This window comes from Hyla sarda, chromosome 10 (genome assembly GCF_029499605.1).
Source record: "Hyla sarda isolate aHylSar1 chromosome 10, aHylSar1.hap1, whole genome shotgun sequence".
NCBI classification, from domain to species: domain Eukaryota; kingdom Metazoa; phylum Chordata; class Amphibia; order Anura; family Hylidae; genus Hyla; species Hyla sarda.
This window is the reverse complement of record NC_079198.1, coordinates 9,173,445-9,197,361: the sequence shown is the minus strand read 5'-3', so window position 1 is coordinate 9,197,361 and position 23,917 is coordinate 9,173,445. Positions and strand designations below refer to the sequence as shown.

General features: G+C 41.6%; 1 protein-coding gene across 1 annotated transcript in view; it reads right to left on the bottom strand.

Annotated features, from left to right (window-relative positions):
- Positions 1-20,102: 20,102 nt before the first annotated feature.
- The window catches only part of LOC130293652 (phospholipase A2 inhibitor and Ly6/PLAUR domain-containing protein-like), a 36,937-nt gene continuing 33,122 nt past the window's right edge, over positions 20,103-23,917 (bottom strand). Inside the window, exon 5 of the mRNA XM_056542616.1 lies at positions 20,103-20,613. Coding sequence (XP_056398591.1) covers positions 20,423-20,613 — 191 coding nt within the window. The 3' untranslated portion in view covers positions 20,103-20,422. The remainder of the gene's footprint in view (positions 20,614-23,917) is intronic.

The following is a 23,917-nucleotide window of genomic DNA, read 5'->3' as shown; positions in this document are numbered from 1 at the left end:
ATACAGAGTAGTGATATATGTTACAGATATACAGAGTAGTGATATATATTACAGATATACAGAGTAGTGATATATATTACAGATATACAGAGTAGTGATATATATTACAGATATACAGAGTAGTGATATATGTTACAGATATACAGAGTAGTAATATATATTACAGATATACAGAGTAGTGATATATATTACAGATATACAGAGTAGTGATATATATTACAGATATACAGAGTAGTGATATATATTACAGATATACAGAGTAGTGATATATATTACAGATATACAGAGTAGCGATATATATTACAGATATACAGAGTAGTGATATATATTACAGATATACAGAGTAGTGATATATGTTACAGATATACAGAGTAGTGATATATATTACAGATATACAGAGTAGTGATATATGTTACAGATATACAGAGTAGTGATATATGTTACAGATATACAGAGTAGTGATATATATTACAGATATACAGAGTAGTGATATATGTTACAGATATACAGAGTAGTGATATATGTTACAGATATACAGAGTAGTGATATATATTACAGATATACAGAGTATTGATATATATTACAGATATACAGAGTAGTGATATATATTATAGATATACAGAGTAGTGATATATGTTACAGATATACAGAGTAGTGATATATGTTACAGATATACAGAGTAGTGATATATATTACAGATATACAGAGTAGTGATATATGTTACAGATATACAGAGTAGTAATATATGTTACAGATATACAGAGTAGTGATATATGTTACAGATATACAGAGTAGTGATATATATTACAGATATACAGAGTAGTGATATATATTACAGATATACAGGGTAGTGATATATATTACAGATATACAGAGTAGTGATATATGTTACAGATATACAGAGTAGTGATATATATTACAGATATACAGAGTAGTGATATATATTACAGATATACAGAGTAGTGATATATATTACAGATATACAGGGTAGTGATATATATTACAGCTATACAGAGTAGTGATATATGTTACAGATATACAGAGTAGTGATATATATATTACAGATATACAGAGTAGTGATATATGTTACAGATATACAGATTAGTGATATATGTTACAGATATACAGAGTAGTGATATATATTACAGATATACAGAGTAGTGATATATATTACAGATATACAGAGTAGTGATATATGTTACAGATATACAGAGTAGTGATATATGTTACAGATATACAGAGTAGTGATATATATTACAGATATACAGAGTAGTGATATATATTACAGATATACAGAGTAGTGATATATGTTACAGATATACAGATTAGTGATATATGTTACAGATATACAGAGTAGTGATATATATTACAGATATACAGAGTAGTGATATATGTTACAGATATACAGAGTAGTGATATATGTTACAGATATACAGAGTAGTGATATATGTTACAGATATACAGAGTAGTGATATATATTACAGATATACAGAGTAGTGATATATATTACAGATATACAGAGTAGTGATATATGTTACAGATATACAGAGTAGTGATATGTATTACAGATATACAGAGTAGTGATATATATTACAGATATACAGAGTAGTGATATATGTTACAGATATACAGAGTAGTGATATGTATTACAGATATACAGAGTAGTGATATATATTACAGATATACAGAGTAGTGATATATATTACAGATATACAGGGTAGTGATATATATTACAGATATACAGAGTAGTGATATATGTTACAGATATACAGAGTAGTGATATATATTACAGATATACAGAGTAGTGATATATATTACAGATATACAGAGTAGTGATATATATTACAGATATACAGGGTAGTGATATATATTACAGCTATACAGAGTAGTGATATATGTTACAGATATACAGAGTAGTGATATATGTTACAGATATACAGAGTAGTGATATATGTTACAGATATACAGAGTAGTGATATATGTTACAGATATACAGAGTAGTGATATATGTTACAGATATACAGAGTAGTGATATATGTTACAGATATACAGAGTAGTGATATATATTACAGATATACAGAGTAGTGATATATATTACAGATATACAGAGTAGTGATATATGTTACAGATATACACAGTAGTGATATATGTTACAGATATACAGAGTAGTGATATATGTTACAGATATACAGAGTAGTGATATATATTACAGATATACAGAGTAGTGATATATATTACAGACATACAGAGTAGTGATATTTGTTATTCAGAGAGACCCTAATTAAAAGACCATATATAAGAATAAACCCTCAATGTGTCATCGCTGGGGTTCTCATCATTATAATATTAATATCTGTCAAATGAATCTACAATTACAAATCATATGAAGTATAATCCTCGGGGGAATAGACCAACTCTTGTGTTCTGCTTTGATTTATTGTTTGACGTCTCTGTTGTGCAAACAGTCCTGGAATTAGTACAAACATAGATTTCAACATACGGGACCCACAACACCGAATGTAAGAGCCGCGTGTGGACAATGAGATCAAGACTTAAAACACACCCGTAAGAATGTATTTACTGTAATCCTCACATCGTCCGCCATTGTTCATACAGATACAAACTACACCAAATATTGATTCTCTCTATAACTTGTATCTGTGTATTTACTAGGGGTGTGAAAGAGAGATTGGCGATACGATTCAAATCGCGATACCAGTGTGGCGATTCGATATATCCTGATATATCGCGATACCGTCTAGGTGACGATACATCGCGATATATCCCGATTCTGTCTAAAAAACAATGTCTTTTACACTTTTATTAAAACTTTATTTTTATTTTATTTTTTTATACACTTTATTAGTCTTTTAGGAATCATTAGATTCCTCAGACAGATGAATAGAGTTCTATTGAACTCCATTGATCTGTGATCCATTGATAGAGCCTGGTCCAGCCAGGATCTATCAATGACAGAGCCACGGAGAGCAGGGAAGCAGAGGTAAGCCCTCCGGCTACCTCCACAGTGGATCGCCCGCCGGTATCGCGCTGCGGGGGGGGGGGGGGGGGCGATCCACACCACTAGCCCACCAGGGAGCATTCACAGATCCCTTTAGACGCCGCTGTCAGCTTTGACAGCGGCGATCTAAAGGGTTAATAGCCAGCCACGGCAATCGCCGAATGCTGGCTATTAGCAGTGGCCACCGGTTACTGTGAACAGCTGGGGGCTGCAGAGTATGGAGCGGGCAGGAGTCGGGAGCCCGCTCCATACACCCAGAGCGACGCCGCGTCAGATCCGGCCGACAAAATGTGGAACTTTTATCTCCTGATGCCCGGCACATGCTGTTCCGGGTGTCAGGAGATACAAATTCCACATCCCTAAAAGAATCGATTCAAAAATATTTAGCATCGATTCAGTATTGGCAAGTGAAAAATCGCGATAATCGTGCAAATGGATTTTTTCTTACATCCCTAGTATTTACATAGTATGTTCGAGTTCAACCAAGGAAGGAGATGGATGAAGCGCATGGGGTTTTAGGTGGATGAAGCGCATGGGGTTTTAGGTGGATGAAGCGCATGGGGTTTTAGGTGGATGAAGCGCATGGGGTTTTGGGGTGGATGAAGGGGAGGGGATGTGGGCAACCATACACAAGCATTCTATACTTCTACATACTCATTACTGTTACTTTGTTCTAAGAATGCATCTAAGCCAGTTTTAAAACCGTCAACAGTTTTTGCTGTGAGCAGTTCCTGAGGTAGACTGTTTTGCAGATTCACAGATGTTGTGGTAAGGAAGGTTTGTTGCCCCTGGAGATTAAACCTCTAACCCTCTTATTTTTGGAGGAAGTTTACCCTGGAACAGTCTTTTCACATACATTTTTAACATCTCATTTATGTACTTAAATGGGTTGTTCATACCCCCCCCCCCTTAACGTCTCTTCTCAAAACTAAACAAATTTAATTCTGATATTTTTTCCATAACAAAGATGCTCCATTTACCTATGTCACTTAAAGGGGTACTCCCGTGGAAACCTTTTTTTTTTCTTTCTTTTTTTTTTTTTTAATCAACTGGTGCCAGAAAGTTAAACAGATTTGTAAATTACTACAGAGGAAATTATTTTCTTTTTGGATTTCTTTTTTTGTCTTTGTCCACAGTGCTCTCTGCTGACACCTCTGTCTGTGTCAGGTACTGTCCAGAGCAGGAGAAAATCCCCATAGCAAACCTATGCTGCTCTGAACAGTTCCTAAAATGGACAGAGGTGTCAACAGAGAGCACTGTGCTTGTGACAGAATAGAAATCCAAAAAGAAAATAATTTCCCCAGTAGTATCCCGCAGCTGATAAGTAGTGGAAGGATTACGTTTTTTTAGTAGAAGTAATTTACAAATCTCTCAGCAAATAGGCAAAATACTCGGCACCACTTTAGATTCCGGACTGGCAGATGGCTTGAAAATGTGTACGTCCCCTTTAACTGCTTGGAGAGCTGTATGTGTGGTGCTTGCACGCTGGGAGTATAGCAAATCACAATGTATCATAGAAGATAAAAGAACGCGGAGCACTCACCCAAGCTTCTCCTGCAGTTGTAGTTTATTGCAAAACTTACAACATAGGGGTACACGGGTAGGGGAGCTCTGTAGGAGGACGCGGGGGTATCGTATCGAGACAATACCCTACCCATGTACCCCTATGTTTTAAATTTTGCAATAAACTACAACTGCAGAAGAAGCTTGGGTGAGTGCTACGCATTCTTTTATCTTCTATGATACATTGTGATTTACAAATCTGTTTAACTCTTTGGCACCAGTTGATTTAAAAAAAAAATGTTTTCCACCGGAGTACCCCTTTTATTTATTTTTGCATATTTAATACATTATATTGATTTCAATGGGGAAATCTCTTGTATCTGCACAGCTGGGAGGTGTTTTCTTTTCGAAATGGCCTAAAAAGTCCCAGTTGCCCCTTTGTTCTAGTATCTAGAAGGGACCCCAGCTCACATCACCCCGCAAAGAACATCTTCTGTTGTGTCTCAATGACATTGCCGAACGCGTCTAAGAGTAAACCTTTCCTTTGAATTACATGCGAGACAGTCTCAGAAAACTCACTAAAAGAGACTTTTCACCTATTCATTAAAGCAAAGCAAAACTTTAACTGTTTCCTGTCCATCCGACTGATGACCGAACCTATCAACACTGGGTCATTACTAGATGATCTATAAAGAGCGGAAATTGTAGGCGGACTATCTTTTATCTATACATTCTTGTTAAGAGACTAGAAGGGATTCAACAGGAAAAGAAACAAAAATCTATAAATGGAATATAAGACACAATAGGAGGCTGCCTCTTATTGTTGACTCTGATACTGGAGGAAATATCATAGAGAAAAGTCTGGACAAGTACTCAGCGGGAGTCAAAGGCTTGAATTTACATGTATCCACCCTTTCCTTTCCTTAAAGGGGTTATCCAGCCAAAGACGTAACGTCAGACCCCCCCCCCCCAAGATGTCACGCCATGCCCCCTCCATTCATGTCTATGGGAGGGGGCGTGACGACCGTAGACCATAGACATGAATGGAGGGGGCATGGCTTGACATCACGAGGGGGCGTGGCATTATGTAAACAAAGAGCTTTCCGATAATGGAGACGCAGGGGATAAGATGTCTTTGGCCGGATAACCCCTTTAAATTTAGGAATCCAATTTTTTATGTTGAAATTTCAATACAATATTGCAACCGGTTAGAAAAACCTTCCATGTCCTACAATTCACATCACAATCACTAGGTAGCCATTTAGGATACATAACAAAAAAATATATATATATATATATATATATATAGGCATGCAATCTCCACCACAGCACAAAAAGTCAGAGGTCCAGGATAAAGTGGAAAGGCTTCCAACTTTATTCACACCATAAACGTGATAGCGGTGCAACGTTTCGGCAAACTGCCTTTGTCAAGCATGTCATGTCATGCTTGACAAAGGCAGTTTGCCGAAACGTTGCACCGCTATCACATTTATGGTGTGAATAAAGTTGGAAGCCTTTCCACTTTATCCTGGACCTCTGACTTTTTGTGCTGTGGTGGAGATTGCATGCCTATGGACTGCTGACTTGTTAGTTGGCTGACCACGAGCACATACAGAGGGGGTCTTTGCTGGCTCTCATGCTTGGAACCACTATATATATATATATATATATATATATATATATATATCGACTGGCCACTTCAACACACTGGTACCGGGTCGGACCCCTTTTATGCCCCCAGTACTGCCTGTATTCTTCCTGGCATACTTGCTACACACTTCTCTATTGGATGGGATCTGGTGACTGTGGAGGCCATTGGAGTCATGTGACCTCATTGTACTGTATGAGATGATGTCATGTGACCTCATTGTCCTGTATGAGATGATGTCATGTGACCTCATTGTCCTGTATGAGATGATGTCATGTGACCTCATTGTCCTGTATGAGATGATGTCATGTGACCTCATTGTCCTGTATGAGATGATGTCATGTGACCTCATTGTCCTGTATGAGATGATGTCATGTGACATGGGGCATTATCCTGCAGGAAGTATCATCAGAAGATGGGTCCACTGTGGTCATAAAGGAATGGAGATGGTCAGTGACAGTACTCAGGTAGGTTGTGGGGTTTATACCAGGATCAATTGCTAATAAGGGGCCCAAAGTGCCTACAAAATAAAGGCAGCTGGAAATGGGGTAGAGAGTAGAGGTAGAGAGTAGAGGAGTCATGAACACTTTAGTTCCATATATACAGTACATTGATAATCCTACATATAGCAAGTCCTGGCAACATGAAAACAACTGTGCTGCACAGAACTGGGCAAAATAATGAAATCTATGCATATAAATAGTAACTTAAATGTTAACCGATCTCTTTTAGGATCTGCTGTGCCAACCAAGTTAGTTTCTGTTATTGTGTAATCGGTTTATAGATACTATAGGGCTTAGTCTTACAAATAAAAGCAAAGACAAGAACACTTTTAATTTAATTGTTGTCATTGTTTTGTACGGTTTTATTGGTGTTTTACTTATCTATTATCTACTTTACCATACTGGAACTATGGCCATGGAAATGTGGAAAATGTGTGTTTCAGGGGAGGATTGGGGATCGAATTCCGGCGAAAAAAAAACGTAGTAGCTGATTGATCCGACCACCAGAGCCCCCCACATAAGCCAAGCCCCCCCCTCCCCCGATCACCCAGTTCTTTCAGTCAGGAGCACATGTCGTCTACTGGTAGACGACACATGCTCCATTCATTCCTATGGGAGCGCCAAGGATGCCCGAGAGCTGTATTTGGGTCTTTTCGGTGCTCCCTGCCGGCTGCATCATGCACTCCTCACTGAGCGCCAGGGTCTCATCCCGGTGATTGCGGGGGCCCCAACAGATGCCCCCACCCCCCAATTAGCTACTTATCCCCTATCCTACTGATAGGGTATATATATATATATATATATATATATATTTTTTTTTTTTTTTTTTTTTTTTTTTTTTTTTGGGTGATCTCCTTTAACTAGTTCTGATTGGTGAAAACTCTTCACACTCTTGCAATATAGTTTATAGACTTGTGCAGAACCAAAAATTATGTTTCGTTTTGTTACATTTATTTTCAGATGAAAAAAAAAATTTGGTTCTGTTCGATATTCGGGAGGGAATAATTTGTTTCATTCTGACTTCGGACACTGTCGGAAAAATTTTCGGATCTATTCGTTATTCATGTTTTACTACTTATTCGGCCGAATTTGTTATTCGGAAAGATTTGTTGTTTCTAACTAATAATGAATCATATCAATAATATCAACTGGTACAAGTTAAACAGATTTGTAAATTACTTCTATTAAAAAAAATCTTAACCCTTCCAGTACTTATTAGCTGCTGAATACTACAGAGGAAATTATTTTCTTTTTGGAACACAGTGATCTCTGCTGACATCCCGAGCACAGTGCTCTCTGCTGACATCTCTGTGCATTTTAGGAACTGTCCAGAGCAGCATATGTTTTCTATGGGGATTTTCTCCTACTCAGGACAGTTCTTAAAATGGAAAGAGATGTCAGCAGAGAGCACTGTGCTCATGATGTCAGCAGAGAGCTCTGTGTTCCAAAAAGAAAAGAATTTCCTCTATAGTATTCAGCAGCTAATAAGTACTGGAAGGATTAAGATTTTTTAATAGAAGTAATTTACAAATCTGTTTAACTTTCTGGCATTAGTTGATAAAATAAATAAATAAATAAAGTTTTCAGACGGAGTACCCCTTTAAAGAGGCACTCTGCCCCATAACATCTTATCCCCTATATACAGGATAGAGGATCAGATGTCAAATCGTTGAGGTTTGGCCGCTGGTACCCCCCGCAATCTTCGGGCCTGAACAACGGCGTTCTCAATACGAAAGCTTGGACGTCACACCACGGCCCCTCAATTCATGTCTATGGGAGGGGGCGTGTACATAGCCATGACGCCTCCTCCCTTAGACATGAATGGAGGGGGCGTGACAGCTGTGGTCGCCCATCACCCAGCGTGGAGCAGAGTTTCGACTGGGGTGCCACGCCATAGATCGCAGGGGATTCCAGTAGCAGGTCCCCAACGATCAGACATCTTATCCCCTACCCTTAGGATAGGGGATTAGATGTTCAGGGGCGGAGTACCCCTTTAAACACAGAATTGTGACCTTCAACAGAGTTCATGCGCAAAACAAAGTCTAAACAAATTTTAACACCCCTCCTCCTGGAATGTCAATGATTTTTTTTTTTTTTTTTAGCGATTTTATTGAACTTGTTAGGTAAATAAATAGTCCAGGCCACAAAGTCAGGAAGCACTTGCTATTGTTCGGCTGACGACTCACACGCGCTCTGAAGTCTCGCGGACCCAAGCTGCGACAAGATCCCTCAGAGATTAAATGCACTTTCAGCACAAGGATACAAAAATATCTCGTACCCAAGCCTGGAAATGAATGGGATGTATACTGCACCCACTGTGGGGGTAGACAAACCTTCCGGGAAGTCTATGGCCGTCTCCACAAAGAACTGTTCAAAAACCCTGCAAAGTACTTGTGTGCACTGATAATATGGGGTCTACAATACATCTATTAAAGGGGTACTCCGCTGCTCAGCGTTTGGAACAAACTGTTCCCAATGCTGGAGCCGGCGCCGGGAGCTCGTGACGTCATAGCCCCGCCCCCTCATGATGTCACGCCTCACCTCCTCAATGCAAGTCTATGGGAGGGGGCCCATAGACTTGCATTGAGGGGGCGTGGCTGTGACACCACGAGGGGGCAGGGCTATGACGTCACGAGCCACTGCTGCTGCACCCGACGTTCTATACGAACGTCGGGTGCAGCACGGAAGTTCGCAGGGGGGTCCCCCGCAATCAGACATCTTATAGGAGAGTACCCCTTTAAGGTCTAAACCTCATCTACTCACATGGCCCAGAAGGAGACAGACATGACTTTTTTGCTCACTAGCCTAAGCTAGAATAGACTGCATTGTACTGGTTGAACTTCTCCATTTAGAACCTTCTAGAAGCTTTTAGCGAAAACTAAGCAGGGGAAAGGTAATGTGACCAAAACTACATGCATCTTTTACATATAATCCACCAATGGTGGCAGCAGAGAGCAAAACATTAAAGGGGTACTCCGGTGGAAAACTTTTTTTTTATTTTAATCAACTGATGCCAGAAAGTTAAACAGATTTTTAAATGACTTCTATTAAAGGGAACCTTTCGTCATTTTTTTTTATATAACTTTCCAATATCATGTTATTGAAAAAATATGCTTCTTTCTATTTAATTTTCCACTTTGAAAAAATGACCACTAGGGGTCTCCCTACCAGTCCAGGCCGCAAGCCTTTTTTTACATTTCAGACTCATGCTGGAGTCCTAAATCTCAGACTGCAGCCGGGACACAGACAAGCTCAGCTGGCAGCTCTGAATATTCTCCTCTCTGTTTATAACTGCATGTGCAGAGAGAAGAAAGAGCGGAGCTCAGATAGTAAAATGAGGGCATGCAGTAAGGCAGAGTCAGGAGTATGCCCTGCTGTGCTATGAGCACAGTGCTGGCTCCTGCCTGTCTGATTGACAGAAAGGGAGCAGTGCTGAGCTTGTCTGTGTCCCGGCTACAGTCTGAGATTTAGGACTCCAGCATGAGTCTGAAATCTATAAAAAGGGCTTGCGGCCAGGACTGGTAGGTAGACCTCTAGTGGGCATTTTTTTTTAAAGTGGAAAATTAAATAGAAATAAGCATATTTTTTAATAACATGCAATTGGAAAGTTATTCTGCACACATTAATCTATAATATATCAAAAGTTTTTTTTGACAAAAGGTACCCTTCAAAAAATCTTAATCCTTCCAGTACTTATTAGCTGCTGAATACTACAGAGGAATTTTTATTCTTTTTGGAACACAGAGCTCTCTGCTGACATCACAAGCACAGTGCTCTCTGCTGACACCTCTGTCCATTTTAGGAACTGTCCAGAGCAGCATATGTTTGCTATGGGGATTGACTCCTACTCTGGACAGTTCCTGACATGGACAGAGGTGTCAGCAGAGAGAGCACTGTGGTCGTGACAGAAAAGAAATCCAAAAAAGAAAAGAATTTCCTCTGTACTACACTGTCGCTAATAAGTACTGGAAGGATTAAGATTTTTTTAATAGAAGTAATATACAAATCTGTTTAACTTTCTGTCATCAGTTCATTAACAAAAAATAAATACATTTATTTAAAGTTTTCCCCCTGAGTACCCCTTTAACCCTTGCACATCCTGATTGAACAGTCAATGCAGAGGTAGCATCGTAAGTGATATTTTGTCAACGATAACCAGATTAAAATTTGGATATTTGGAGCGGGTACCGGGACACCAAAGAAAAAAAATTTGGAATTGTCTCAGGATCTGCACCTAACACCCACAGTCAGTGACTGGCATCTGAGGTCGCTGTGATGGGGTTCATTTAACCCCGGAGTTGCCACATTCAATAGCAAATTTGTTATCTCTCTGTTAATATATAAAGAAAGAGAACTGAGAATCCACAACAAACGCAGTCAGGTGGCAGCAGCACGAAGAGGCTGATGGTTTCTCTTTGTTACGACAAAAGAAGCCTGGCATCAGCTGGTGAAGGGTAACAGGGTTTTGTCTCGTTCTTTCGTGTTACTTTATTTTCCTTAAGAACACAAACTCCAATTGTCTGAGTAAATCCAACCTGGAGGTTAAAACAAAATCCAATAAATCAGAATGACAAAAAAGCCACTGGCTGAGCCGATCCTGGCGCTGTGCCCTACATCTACGTGCCCAGGTACCTCACCCTCCAAAGCCTTTCTCCATGTATCTGGATGTTTGTTCTGTTATAGATTTTGTATTGAGGCCTGGGGGATCTGTCTTTACTGTAACTCTACATTAGTGTTTACCAACCAGGGTGCCTCCAGCTGTTGCAAAATTACAACTCCCAGCATGCCCAGACAGCCTTCGGCTGTCTGGGCATGCTGGGAGTTGTAGTTTTGCAAGAACTGGAGGCACACTGGTGGGGAAACACTGCTCTACATCATAGAGGTAGTTACCTTTCAGGGCTAAGAGTGAACTGACAGGTCGGACACTGCCCTGGCCAGAGACTGGCTGCTGCTTTAGACCAGGGGGCATGCAAGTCCTGGGGCGGGTATATGTACAGCTCGAGAACCATAAATAACAGGGAGTGCAGGAGGGCAGCGAGGGGGGGACATCTGGACTGGGGGGCAAGTAGGATGGAGTTAACGGGCATTCATAAATCTATTACTTGTGGTTCTGCAACAGCTGGAGGCACACTGGCTGGGAAATACTGCTCTAGGGGACTTTCTCATGGAAGGTGTAAGGATTTTTGCCACTATAGGCAAAAGCTAATTTTGCAGGCCACTTGACTCTGCCCATTGGCTCAGCCCTTTGACAAGCCCCACCCTACTACTGGGGTGACACACTGTAACAAACCTCCTCCCCATTTAATCTCCTTACTACTGGGGTGACACACTGTAACAAACCTCCTCCCCATTTAATCTCCTTACTACTGGGGTGACACACTGTAACAAACCTCCTCCTCGTGTAATCTCCTTACTACTGGGGTGACACACTGTAACAAACCTCCTCATGTAATCTCCTTTCTACTGGGGTGGCACACTGTAACAAACATCCTCCTCATGTAACCGCCTTACTACTGGGGTGACACACTGTAACAAACATCCTCCTCATGTAACCTCCTTACTACTGGGGTGACACACTGTAACAAACCTCCTCATGTAACCTCCTTACTACTGGGGTGACACACTGTAACAAACCTCCTCCACATGTAATCTCCTTACCACTGGGGTGACACACTGTAACAAAACTCTTCCTCATGTAATCTCTTTACTACTGAGGTGACACACTGTAACAAACCTCCTCCACATGTAATCACCTTACTACTGGGGTGACCCACTGTAACAAGCCTCCTCCTCGTGTAATCTCCTTATTACTGGGGTGACACACTGTAACAAACCTCCTCCTCATGTAATCTCCTTACTACTGGGGTGACACACTGTAACAAACCTCCTCCTCATGTAATCTCCTTACTACTGGGGTGACACACTGTAACAAACCTCCTCCTCATGTAATCTCCTTACTACTGGGGTGACACACTGTAACAAACATCCTCCTCATGTAACCTCCTTACTACTGGGGTGACACACTGTAACAAACCTCCTCCACATGTAATCTCTTTACCACTGGGGTGACACACTGTAACAAACCTCCTCCACATGTAATCTCCTTTCCACTGGGGTGACACACTGTAACAAACCTCCTTCTCATGTAATCTCTTTACTACTGAGGTGACACACTGTAACAAACCTCCTCCACATGTAATCACCTTACTACTGGGGTGACAGACTGTAACAAACCTCCTCCTCATGTAATCTCCTTACTACTGCCTATTTTGCCTATAGTCAGAGTCGGCCCTGACTTTTATAAGCAATCATTAGATTGCTTATATTGATCAATGTTGTGCTATTGAATAGCATTGACCAGTGAGATCAGCGCTCTGCTGATATATCCTGCTCGTAATACGGACTATAAACTGAGCTGAAGAGCCAAGCTTCCCTCGGCAGGGGCCATATTCGAATTCACGATTTTTCGTGAATATATGGTTGAATATTCGTGCTATGTTCGCGAAATTCGCATATTCACTACGTTCGTTCTTTTTTTTTTTCCATGCAAACATTTTTAATGAAATTTGCATAGTGCGCATGCGCGGTTATATCTTTCAGCTAAAAGAAGGGAGGGATCGGTGTCCAGGCTGGAAGTGCCGATATTCGCATAAATATTTGCATAAATAGTCGCATAAATAGTCGCATAAATATTTGCATAAATAGTTGCTTAAATATTTGCATAAATTCACATAAAAAACGAATATTCGTCATCATGAATATATATCACTATATTTATAATATTTGCGAAATTGCAAAGTACCCATATTAGCGGTAACAATTATCATTTTGAATATTTGCGCTCCCTCAGAGGGGCTCCGGCCCCTCGTATTGTTCTACCATTTTATCCATCAGACTCTTAGGAATTATTTTGACATTCACTGAGTTTCTTCTTGAGTCGCGACGTCCTTTCAAGTGGCCTGTATGCGCAAAACGGGAAACGTACGCGATAATCTGCAGATATTTATAGCCGTAGAGCAGCCTGTACCGGATGGACGCCGCTGCTCGCTGTTATATTCCGTCCTCACCGAGGAAACACAAATTGTTATGTTACCGAATTCTCTGCTGGCGGTGAAAACCGAAGGGAACCAAGAGGAGACAAACACCTCTTATGTGTCTGCTGAGCCTGTGTATCTAATCCATATCGTGTGATACTGGGCAATGTATCTAATATATAAAATCGATTTGGTGTGATACTCTCTGCTGAGCTAGTACAGTGTATCTAAGCCTGTTAGGTGTGATACTGTCTGCTAAGCTAGTGCATACAAGCCTATAGGTAGTGATACAGTTTACTGAGATTCTGTATCCTAGCGTATAATGTGTGATACTTTATACTGAGCTCCTGTATCTCAGCCTATGATGTGTGATACTTTATACTGAGCTTCTGTATCTCAGCCTATGTGTGATACTTTATACTGAGCTACTGTATCTCAGCCTATGATGTGTGATACTTTATACTGAGCTTCTGTATCGCAGCCTATGTGTGATACTTTATACTGAGCTACTGTATCTCAGCCTATGATGTGTGATACTTTATACTGAGCTACTGTATCTCAGCCTATAATGTGTGATACTTTATACTGAGCTGCTGTATCTCAGCCTATAATGTGTGATACTTTATACTGAGCTGCTGTATCTCAGCCTATAATGTGTGATACTTTATACTGAGCTTCTGTATCTCAGCCTATAATGTGTGATACTTTTTACTGAGCTTCTGTATCTCAACCTATAATGTGTGATACTTTATTCTGAGCTGCTGTATCTCAGCCTATAATGTGTGATACTTTATACTGAGCTGCTGTATCCCAGCCTATAATGTGTGATACTTTATACTAAGCTGCTGTATCTCAGCCTATAATGTGTGATACTTTATACTGAGCTGCTGTATCTCAGCCTATAATGTGTGATACTTTATACAGAGCTGCTGTATCCCAACCTATAATGTGTGATACTTTTTACTGAGCTGCTGTATCTCAACCTATAATGTGTGATACTTTATACTGGGCTGCTGTATCTAAGCCTATAATGTGTGATACTTTTTACTGAGCTGCTGTATCCCAGCCTATGATGTGTGATACTTTATACTGAGCTACTGTATCTCAGCCTATAATGTGTGATACTTTATACTAAGCTCCTGTATCTCAGACTCTAATGTGTGATACTTCATACTGAGCTGCTGTATCTCAGCCTATAATGTGTGATGCGTTATACTGAGCTCCTGTATCTCAGCCTATAATGTGTGATACGTTATACTGAGCTGCAGTACCTCTGCCTATAATGTGTGATACTTTATAATGAGCTACTGTACCTAAGCCTATAATGCAGTGTTTCCCAACCAGGGTTCCTCCAGCTGTTGCCTTTGGCTGTCCAGGCATGCTCGGAGTTTTGCAACAGCTGGAGGCACCCTGGTTGGGAAACACTGCTATAATGTGTGATACTGTTTGCTGACCCACTGTATCTAAGCTTATTATGTGCTATGTGATCTGTAGCATATGATACTGTTAGCTGAGCAATTGTACCTAAGCCTACCATGTGTGATACAGTCTGTTAAGTTGTTGTATCTAAACCTATAACGTGTGATACTGTTCGCTGACCTATGTATCTAAGCTTTTTATGTGTGATGCTGTCTGTTGCGATGCTATATATAACCCTTTAACATATGATACTGTTACTTGAGCTATTGTACCTAAGCCTACCATGTGTGATACAGTCTGTTAAGTTGTACCTAAACCTATAATGTGTGATACTGTTTGCTGACCAATGTATCTAAGCTTATTATGTGTGATGATGTCTGTTGCGATGCTATACATAACCCTTTAACATATGATACTGTTACTTGAGCTATTGAATCTAAGCCGACCGTGTGTGATACAGTTTGTTGCTGTATCTAAACCTATCGTGCGTGATACCGGCTGTGGATTTTGGCCAGACCTACCGACGACTACCTAATGTTTATGTGCAGCTTCCAAGCACCCATCTAAGGTTCTATGTTATTTATGATTTTATCGCTCTGTTTCTCAGCTTTATTTTACAGTTTTAACATTATTAACCCTGTGTTAATCCCTTGTGACTAATCGCACCGTTCGTTGTCAGGGGTATAGATCCAGGAGCCGAGCATGTAACCTCTGATGCAGTATTTCCCAACTAGGGTGCCTCCAGCTGTTGCAAAACTACAACTCCCAGCATGCCCGGACAGCCAACGGCTGTCCGGGCATGCTGGGAGTTATAGTTTTGCAACAGCTGGAGGCACACTAGTAGGGAAGCACTGCTCTTAAGTAACCTCTGAGGTCATTCACGTGCTCGCTGGATGGAGATGTGCGTACGCGTACGATGGATACCGTCAGGAAAGTTACATTTTAAAATATATGTCTGAACTTGTTCTCTCTGTGATTCTTTTTACTCATTGATAACTGGAAATTTCCTTTGTTTACAAATAATTCAGATGAGATAACAAACCAAAATCATAATATTCTATTTACACTACTAGTGAGCAAAGGAATGTTCAGGACATAGAATTGTGAATACAGCAGTGAGGCATAATAACTCAGGACCCGCCAGCAGAATAGTGAGTGCAGCTCTGGAGTATAATACAGGATATAACTCAGGATCAGTACAGGACAAGTAATGTAATGTATGTACACAGTGACCTCACCAGCAGAATAGTGAGTACAGCTCTGGAGTATAATACAGGATATAGTCAGGATCAGTACAGGATTAGTAATGTAATGTATGTACACAGTGACCTCACCAGCAGAATAGTGAGTACAGCTCTGGGATATAATACAGGATATAACTCAGGATCAGTACAGGATAAGTAATGTAATGTATGTACACAGTGACCTCACCAGCAGAATAGTGAGTACAGCTCTGGGGTATAATACAGGATATAACTCAGGATCAGTACAGGATAAGTAATGTAATGTATGTACACAGTGACCTCACCAGCAGAATAGTGAGTGCAGCTCTGGGGTATAATACAGGATATAACTCAGGATCAGTACAGGATAAGTAATGTAATGTATGTACACAGTGACCTCACCAGCAGAATAGTGAGTACAGCTCTGGGGTATAATACAGGATATAACTCAGGATCAGTACAGGATAAGTAATGTAATGTATGTACACAGTGACCTCACCAGCAGAATAGTGAGTACAGCTCTGGGGTATAATACAGGATATAACTCAGGATCAGTACAGGATAAGTAATGTGTGATGTCCCAGTACGGGATATAGTCCTGTACAGTACCTAGGCCCTGTCAGGTTGAGTCCCTCTGTGTCCTAAGGGCTCTCCTGCAGCGTCTCCCCTATAGTGTTATGTGTATTAAGTATAAAGAACGTTTGAGTTAGTCACATGATAACGTTGTCACATGTTCAATTCACATGTTTTGTTACCCAGAGAGCACCAGTTAACCAGGTGACCTGCAGCTTGACCTATGGACTCCTTGCTCAGCCCCCTTTATAAGAGGGGGAGGTTCTACAATCTCTCTCTTGTGCTCTTGTGTTTCATTCTCTTCTGAGGTCAAGTCCAGTCCAGACGTCTCAGGGTCAGTGTCCGGCACATCTGGAGGCCTCAACCTAAATTACAGCCACATGTCAGTAAGTCGTCATCTTTATCTGCTGTCACTACCTACAGTCAAGTCAAGTCTATTATAGTCAGCGTGGCTGTCCTAAAATCTGTCAAAGTCACTACAAGTCCCAGCAAGCTGCGAAGTCCTTCTGTATTACTGGTCACGTCTCTGGGATCCTGGCCGAGCTGTAAAGACTGTTACCATCTGTCTACCTCAATAAAGCTACCATTAACCCCGACCTGGTCTTGGACTATTATTACCCTGCCTAACCTATGGACAGCAGAGCTAGCTTCGGGTGGTTACTTAGGAAAACCACACCCTGGCGTCATGAACGTTTAGGGGTTACAACATCTGCACCATACACCTCATTGCACCCCCGTGGCTCACCACAAATGTGATGTGTATCAGGGCCTCCTAACTCCCCTAATAACATATATTACAACAGAGAAGGATCGGACATGTTTGATTTATTCTACCTGATCCTTTATTTTCTGGAAGAACACATGCACATTCGGCTGATCTGAGCATGCTTGTGTATGGGGAGATAGGAAAGGATAGCTGACAGCTTTCTTAGGTGTATTGCCGGCTAATTACTATTAGTTTGTGTTCATAACTTTCTCTTTTGATCGTGTTTTTATCGCTTTATTTTATGATGTTTATATTGTTAACTCTGTGTAGAAATCTGTGCTAATTCCCTGTGACTAATCGCACCTTTTAGATCCCGGCATGACAGGAGCCGAGCACGTAACCTGTGATGTCATCCGCGTGCTCGCTGTATGGATCCATGTGTGAACGCTGCTGGAAACAGTCACGAAAAATTATAAATAATAAAATATGTCTGAACGTGTTCTCCCCGTGATTCATGAAGCTTTGATCTGGAAAACACTTTTGCTTTGCCAAGGTAAAGTAACAAACCAAAATCCTAATGCACGGATCAAAAGGATTAAAGGGGTACTCCAGCTGCCACTAGGTGTCTCCCTACTTGTCCAGAGCACATTTCCCTCCATCTCTTACACAGACTTTGGACCCCTGCAGGCCTGGCTGAAGTCCAAAATTAGGAAATGCAGTCTGGAGTGCTGAGGGGGTGTGTGTGCAGCCTTAGCCAATCATAGCTCATCTCACACAGAACTGCTCTGGACTGTGTGTAGCAGAGTGAGGGAGGAAGTTCTCCCCTGTATGGCTTCAGATGATGTCACACCTGCTGGGGAACGCCCCTTCCCTGTCTGTGAATCTGACTGAGACTGAGCAGAAAATACAGAGCAATATCAAGGTAGAAAACTAAAAAATAATAAAAATAAAGGCAGGGGGTGGATTATCAGGATGGGGGCAGTGACCTGGGAGGATTATACAATTTAACAAGATCATGAGAAGTACTCTTTAAGGAGGGGTACTCCGGTGGAAAACATAATTTTTTTTTTTAAATGAACTGGTGCCAAAAAGTTAAACAGATTTGTAAATTACTTCCATTAAAAAATCTTTACCCTTCCAGTACTTTTAAGCAGCTGTATGCTACAGAGGAAGTTCTTTTCTTTTTGAATTTCTTTTTTGTCTTGTCCACAGTGCTGACACCTCTGTCCGTGTCAGGAACTGTCCAGAGCAGCATAGGTTTGCTATCAGTCTTCATCAGTCCTTAGAGGATCCTATATATGAAATCACACTATTGTACTATATTGTGATGTCAGCAATAAAAAGACCAGTGACACCATAATAATAATATTTATAATAATAATAAAGTCTTTTAATGAAAAAGCAGTGCAGAAAAATATTTATTAAATATAGATTTGTCACAATCTGTTTTCAGTGCCCTATATACGTTTGATTGAAATAAATGGTATAGAATGGGGTCAGTACATAACAATGAAGAAAGACTGACTGTCCCAAAAAAAATAAAAAAAATTACGCAAATTCTGTGCCAATTTTATTTGGCTTCAAAAATACCAGGTAGATGGAGCTTATGCCAACCAATAGTGTCTATTTGTAAGTCAAAGAGGTATGGTCCTATAAATCGAAGGAATAGGACATTTTTGTAGGTCCTTAAAGGGGTTCTCCGCACCTAGACATCTTATCCTCTATCCAAGGGATAAGATGTGTGATCGTGGGGGTCCCAACGCTGGGGACCCCCATGATCTCGGCTGTGGCACCCCAGACATCCGCTGCACGGAGCAAACTTCACTCCGTGACGGATGACTGGTGATGCGGGGCGGAGGCTCTTGAAGTCACGGCCGCGCCCTGCTCATGACGTCACGACCAGGCCCCCTCAATGCAAGTCTATGGGAGGGGACATGATGGCCGTCACGCCCCCTCCCATAGACTTGCATTGAGGGGGCCTGGTCGTGACGTCACAAGCGGGCACGGCCGTGTTGTCACGAGCCTCCGGTGCTGAACCCAACACACTAAACAAACGCCGGGTGCAGCAGGGAGATCACGGAGATCGCGATCAGACATCTTATCACGTACTGTAGGTCTCAAAACTATCCAAGAAAATCAGAGTAAAAGCCAAGAAGTTTTTGTCATCCTTCAGTTATGGATAACCTTGAGCCCCACCCATGCTTAAAGGGGTACTCCGCCCCTAGACATCTTATGCCTTATTCAAAGGATAGGGGATAGAGATGTCTGATCACAGGGGTCCCACCGCTGAGGACCCCCGTGATCTCGGATACGGCACCCCAGACATCCGATGCCGGATGACTGGGGATGCGGGGCGGAGGCTCATGACGTCACAGTCACGTCCCACTCGTGACGTAGCGGCAATGCCCCCTCAATGCAAGTCTATGGGAGGGGGCGTGATGGCCATCACGCCCCCTCCCATAGACTTGCATTGAGGGGGCATGGCCGTGACGTCAGGAGCGGGGCGCGGATGTGTTGTCATGAGCCTCTGGCGCTGAACCCGACACTCTAAACAAACACTGGGTGCAGCACGGAGATCGTGGGGATCGCCATCAGACATCTTATCCCCTATCCTTTGGTTAGGGGATAAGATGTCTAGAGGCGGAGTACTCCTTTAAAAGAGCTCTTGGCTTTTCAAAAATAAAAAATAATAAAATAAATCTATCTGGTACATATATCTCCCCACAATTCTAAGTAAGGGGCAGAGGGAAATGCAATGAAGAATCACATAAGTCCACATGGTCAGGTGATGCCCCTATTGGGAATATATTGGTAGGATGGTTACTATAGACAGGAAGGACAGCAGAAGTGCATTGTGTCTCACAGAATCCCCATTGTTCTTGTTCTGCATCCCATGGACGGCAACTGAAGACCCCCGGAAGGCGATTCCACCATTAGATCTCTCCATGCTCTCGGAGGCACAACCGGCCACTGTGATGGTGAATCCTAAAAAAGAACAAATTATACAAGTGTCATATTTGATATACAAAATAATAATACATAGTGGCAAAAAATACCCAGAACACATAAAATATTGGGAGCTTAAATGGAATCTGAATACTGAAGCGGAAAGGCTTAAAGGGGTACTCCGGTAGAAAATATTTTTTTTAATCAACAGGCTCCAGAAAGTTAAACAGATTTGTAAACCACTTCTATTAAAAAATCAGAATCCTTCCAGTACTTATCAGCTGCTGTATGCTCCAGATGAAGTTGTGTAGTTCTTTTCAGTCTGTCCACAGTGCTCTCTGCTGCCACCTCTGTCCATGTCAGGAACTGTCCAGAGCAGGAGAGGTTTGCTATGAGGATTTGCTCCTGCTCTGGACAGTACCTTACATGGACAGAGGTGTCAGCAGAGAGCACTGTGGTCAGACAGAAAAAAAAAATAAAAAAGAAAAGAACTTCCTCTGGAGTATACAGCAGCTGATAAATACTGGAAGGATTAAGAATCTTTTAATCAACTGGCTCCAGAAAGATAAACAGATTTGTAAACTACTTCTGTTAAAAAAAAAATGTAATCCTTCCAGTACTTATCAGCTGCTGTATGCTCCAGAGGAAGTTGTGTAGTTCTTTTGAGTCTGTCCACAGTGCTCTCTGCTGACATCTCTGTCCATGTCAGGAACTGTCCAGAGCAGGATAGGTTTGCTATGTGGGGAAAGAGGTGTCGGCCGAAAGCACTGCGGTCAGACAGAAAAGAAATTCAAAAAGAAAAGAACTTCCTCTGGAGTATACAGCAGCTGATAAGTACTGGAAGGATTAAGATTTTTTTTTTTCTTAAATAGAAGTAATTTAAAAAATCTATAAAAAACAAAAGGGTTGTGCAGCTCACAATTAACTAGCCGAGGTAAGGAGGTTGTACACCTACACCAGGGGTGTTAGACATTTAAAGAAATATTTTCAAACAGTAACCAACCCCTCAAGACTAGTATCAGTTACCTGATACATAGATGAAAAATGGTACAAATAATAATAGTAAATAGCTGGATCGTGCTTCAAATATAAGATACAATTTCATTAAAATGTATAAAATATCAATTGTTGCAACTTGACCTCTTGGCACAGGAGAAGAGATATACGTACTGGAACATACAAATACAATAAGAACAAACACAAATACAATACAAATTTGAACATACTTGATATATCGGAATAATTTATATATATATATATATATATATATATATATATATATACACATATATATATATTATCGGTGTTTGTTCTTATTGTATTTGTATGTTCAAGCTGGAATACCCCTTTAAACCTCCAATGTTTTACTGTGACCCGTGTTTACTAGGAGCAGGGTCAGATGCTGTTTCCCCGAAAATACACCCTACCCCGAAAATAAGCCCTAGCTGGATTATGGGGGTGGGCTGCAATATAAGCCCTACCCCAAAACTAAGACCTAGGCTGGTGGTCTTCAACCTGCGGACCTCCAGATGTTGCAAAACTACAACTCCCAGCATGCCCGGACAGCCGTTGGCTGTCCGGGCATGCTGGGAGTTGTAGTTTTGCAACATCTGGAGGTCCGCAGGTTGAAGACCACTGACCTAGGCAATGCCCGGGCTGCAAATATTAAAAAACAAACTTTCACTTACCGTACCTTCATCCTCCGTTCCCCCGTTGGGACGTCTCAGAGCCTTCAGCCTATCACCGGCCGCAGCGATGTCCCACCTCGGCCGATGATAGGCTAAGTGCATTGTCATGTGAGGAGCCGGCCGGCTTCTTACATGACATTGGGCTCAGCCTATCATCGGCCAAGGCGGGACATCGCTGCGGCCGGTGATAGGCTGAAGGCTCTGAGACGTTCCCATCCCCAGGAAGGAGCAAGAACAGCGGAGGGACCATGAGGCCGGTTCCTTAGCAACGGGGGAACGGAGGACGAAGGTAGAGTTAAAATTTGTTTTTTAATATTTGCAGTCCGGGCGCAGGAATACAAAGTACAAGTAGTGATAATTATTTGGCAGGGGGGGGAGAGATTAGTCTCCCGATGTGGGGTGCAGCGCTGGGCTGATAAACCGGTGGCGGGGGACGTTGGGGTGGGGGGGGGGCAGAGCTGCACCCATCACATGATGATGATGGGGGGGGGGGGGGAAATATCGTTAAATGTTGTTCAATGTACAGACCGTAAATAAATAAGTCCTACCCTGAAAATAAGCCCTAGTGTGTTTTTTTGTGACTAAAATTAATATAAGACCCGGTCTTATTTTTCGGAGAAACACGGTACCATCACAGGACAGGATTACAAAAAGCAAATACATTACATGTCTATTATAAAACTGGAGATAACACAGGATCATATGATTGACAATAGATGATGGAGACGTCTCAGCTCCTCCGCCCTCCTCCCTGCACAGTAACTTCTGCACAGGTCACAGAGCATGCTCACTACACTCTCTCATAGAACTGAGTTGGTCATTCCTGTCTTAACTTTTACCTGCTGTGAAACCGCAATCAAATAAACAAGTAAGGTAATACTTTAAAGGGGTACTCTGCCCCTAGAAATCTTATCTCCTATCCAAATGATAGGGGATAAGATGCGTGATCGCGGGGGGTACTGCTGCTGGGTACCCTAGTGATCTTTCCTGCTGCACCCGGCATTTGTTTAGAGCGTCAGGTGTAGGTGATGTCACGGCCACGCCCCCTCAATGCAAGTCTATAGGAGGGGGCGTGACGGCCGTCACGCCCCCTCCCATAGACTTGCATTGAGGAGGCATTGCCGTGACGTCACAAGTGGGACGTGACTGTGACGTCATGGTGAGAAAGAAAAGAAATTCAAAAAGAAAAGAACTTCCTGCGGAACATGCAGCAGCCGATAAGTACTGGAAGGATTAAGAATTTTAAATAGAAGTCATTTCCAAATGTGTTGAACTGTCTGGCACCAGTTGATTTTAAAAATATCGTTTTCCACCGGAGTACCCCTTTAAGAATATGGAGGCCGCCCCGCATCGACAGTCATCCGGCACCGGATGTCTAGGGTGCCGCAGCCGAGATCGCAGGGGGTCCTCAGCGGTAGGAACCCTGCGATCAGACATCTTATCCCCTATCCTTTGAATAGGGGATAAGATGTCTAGGGGCGGAGTACCCCTTTAAGCATGGGCGGGGCTCAAGGTTATCCATTACGGAAGGATGGCAAAAGCTTCTTGGCTTTAATTTTGATTTACACATATAAAGAAGCTGACTGATCATTGTGCAGGGTGTGACCTGTTTGTGTGATTGTTAAACTCTTTTAGGTTGTAATCATATTTTACAT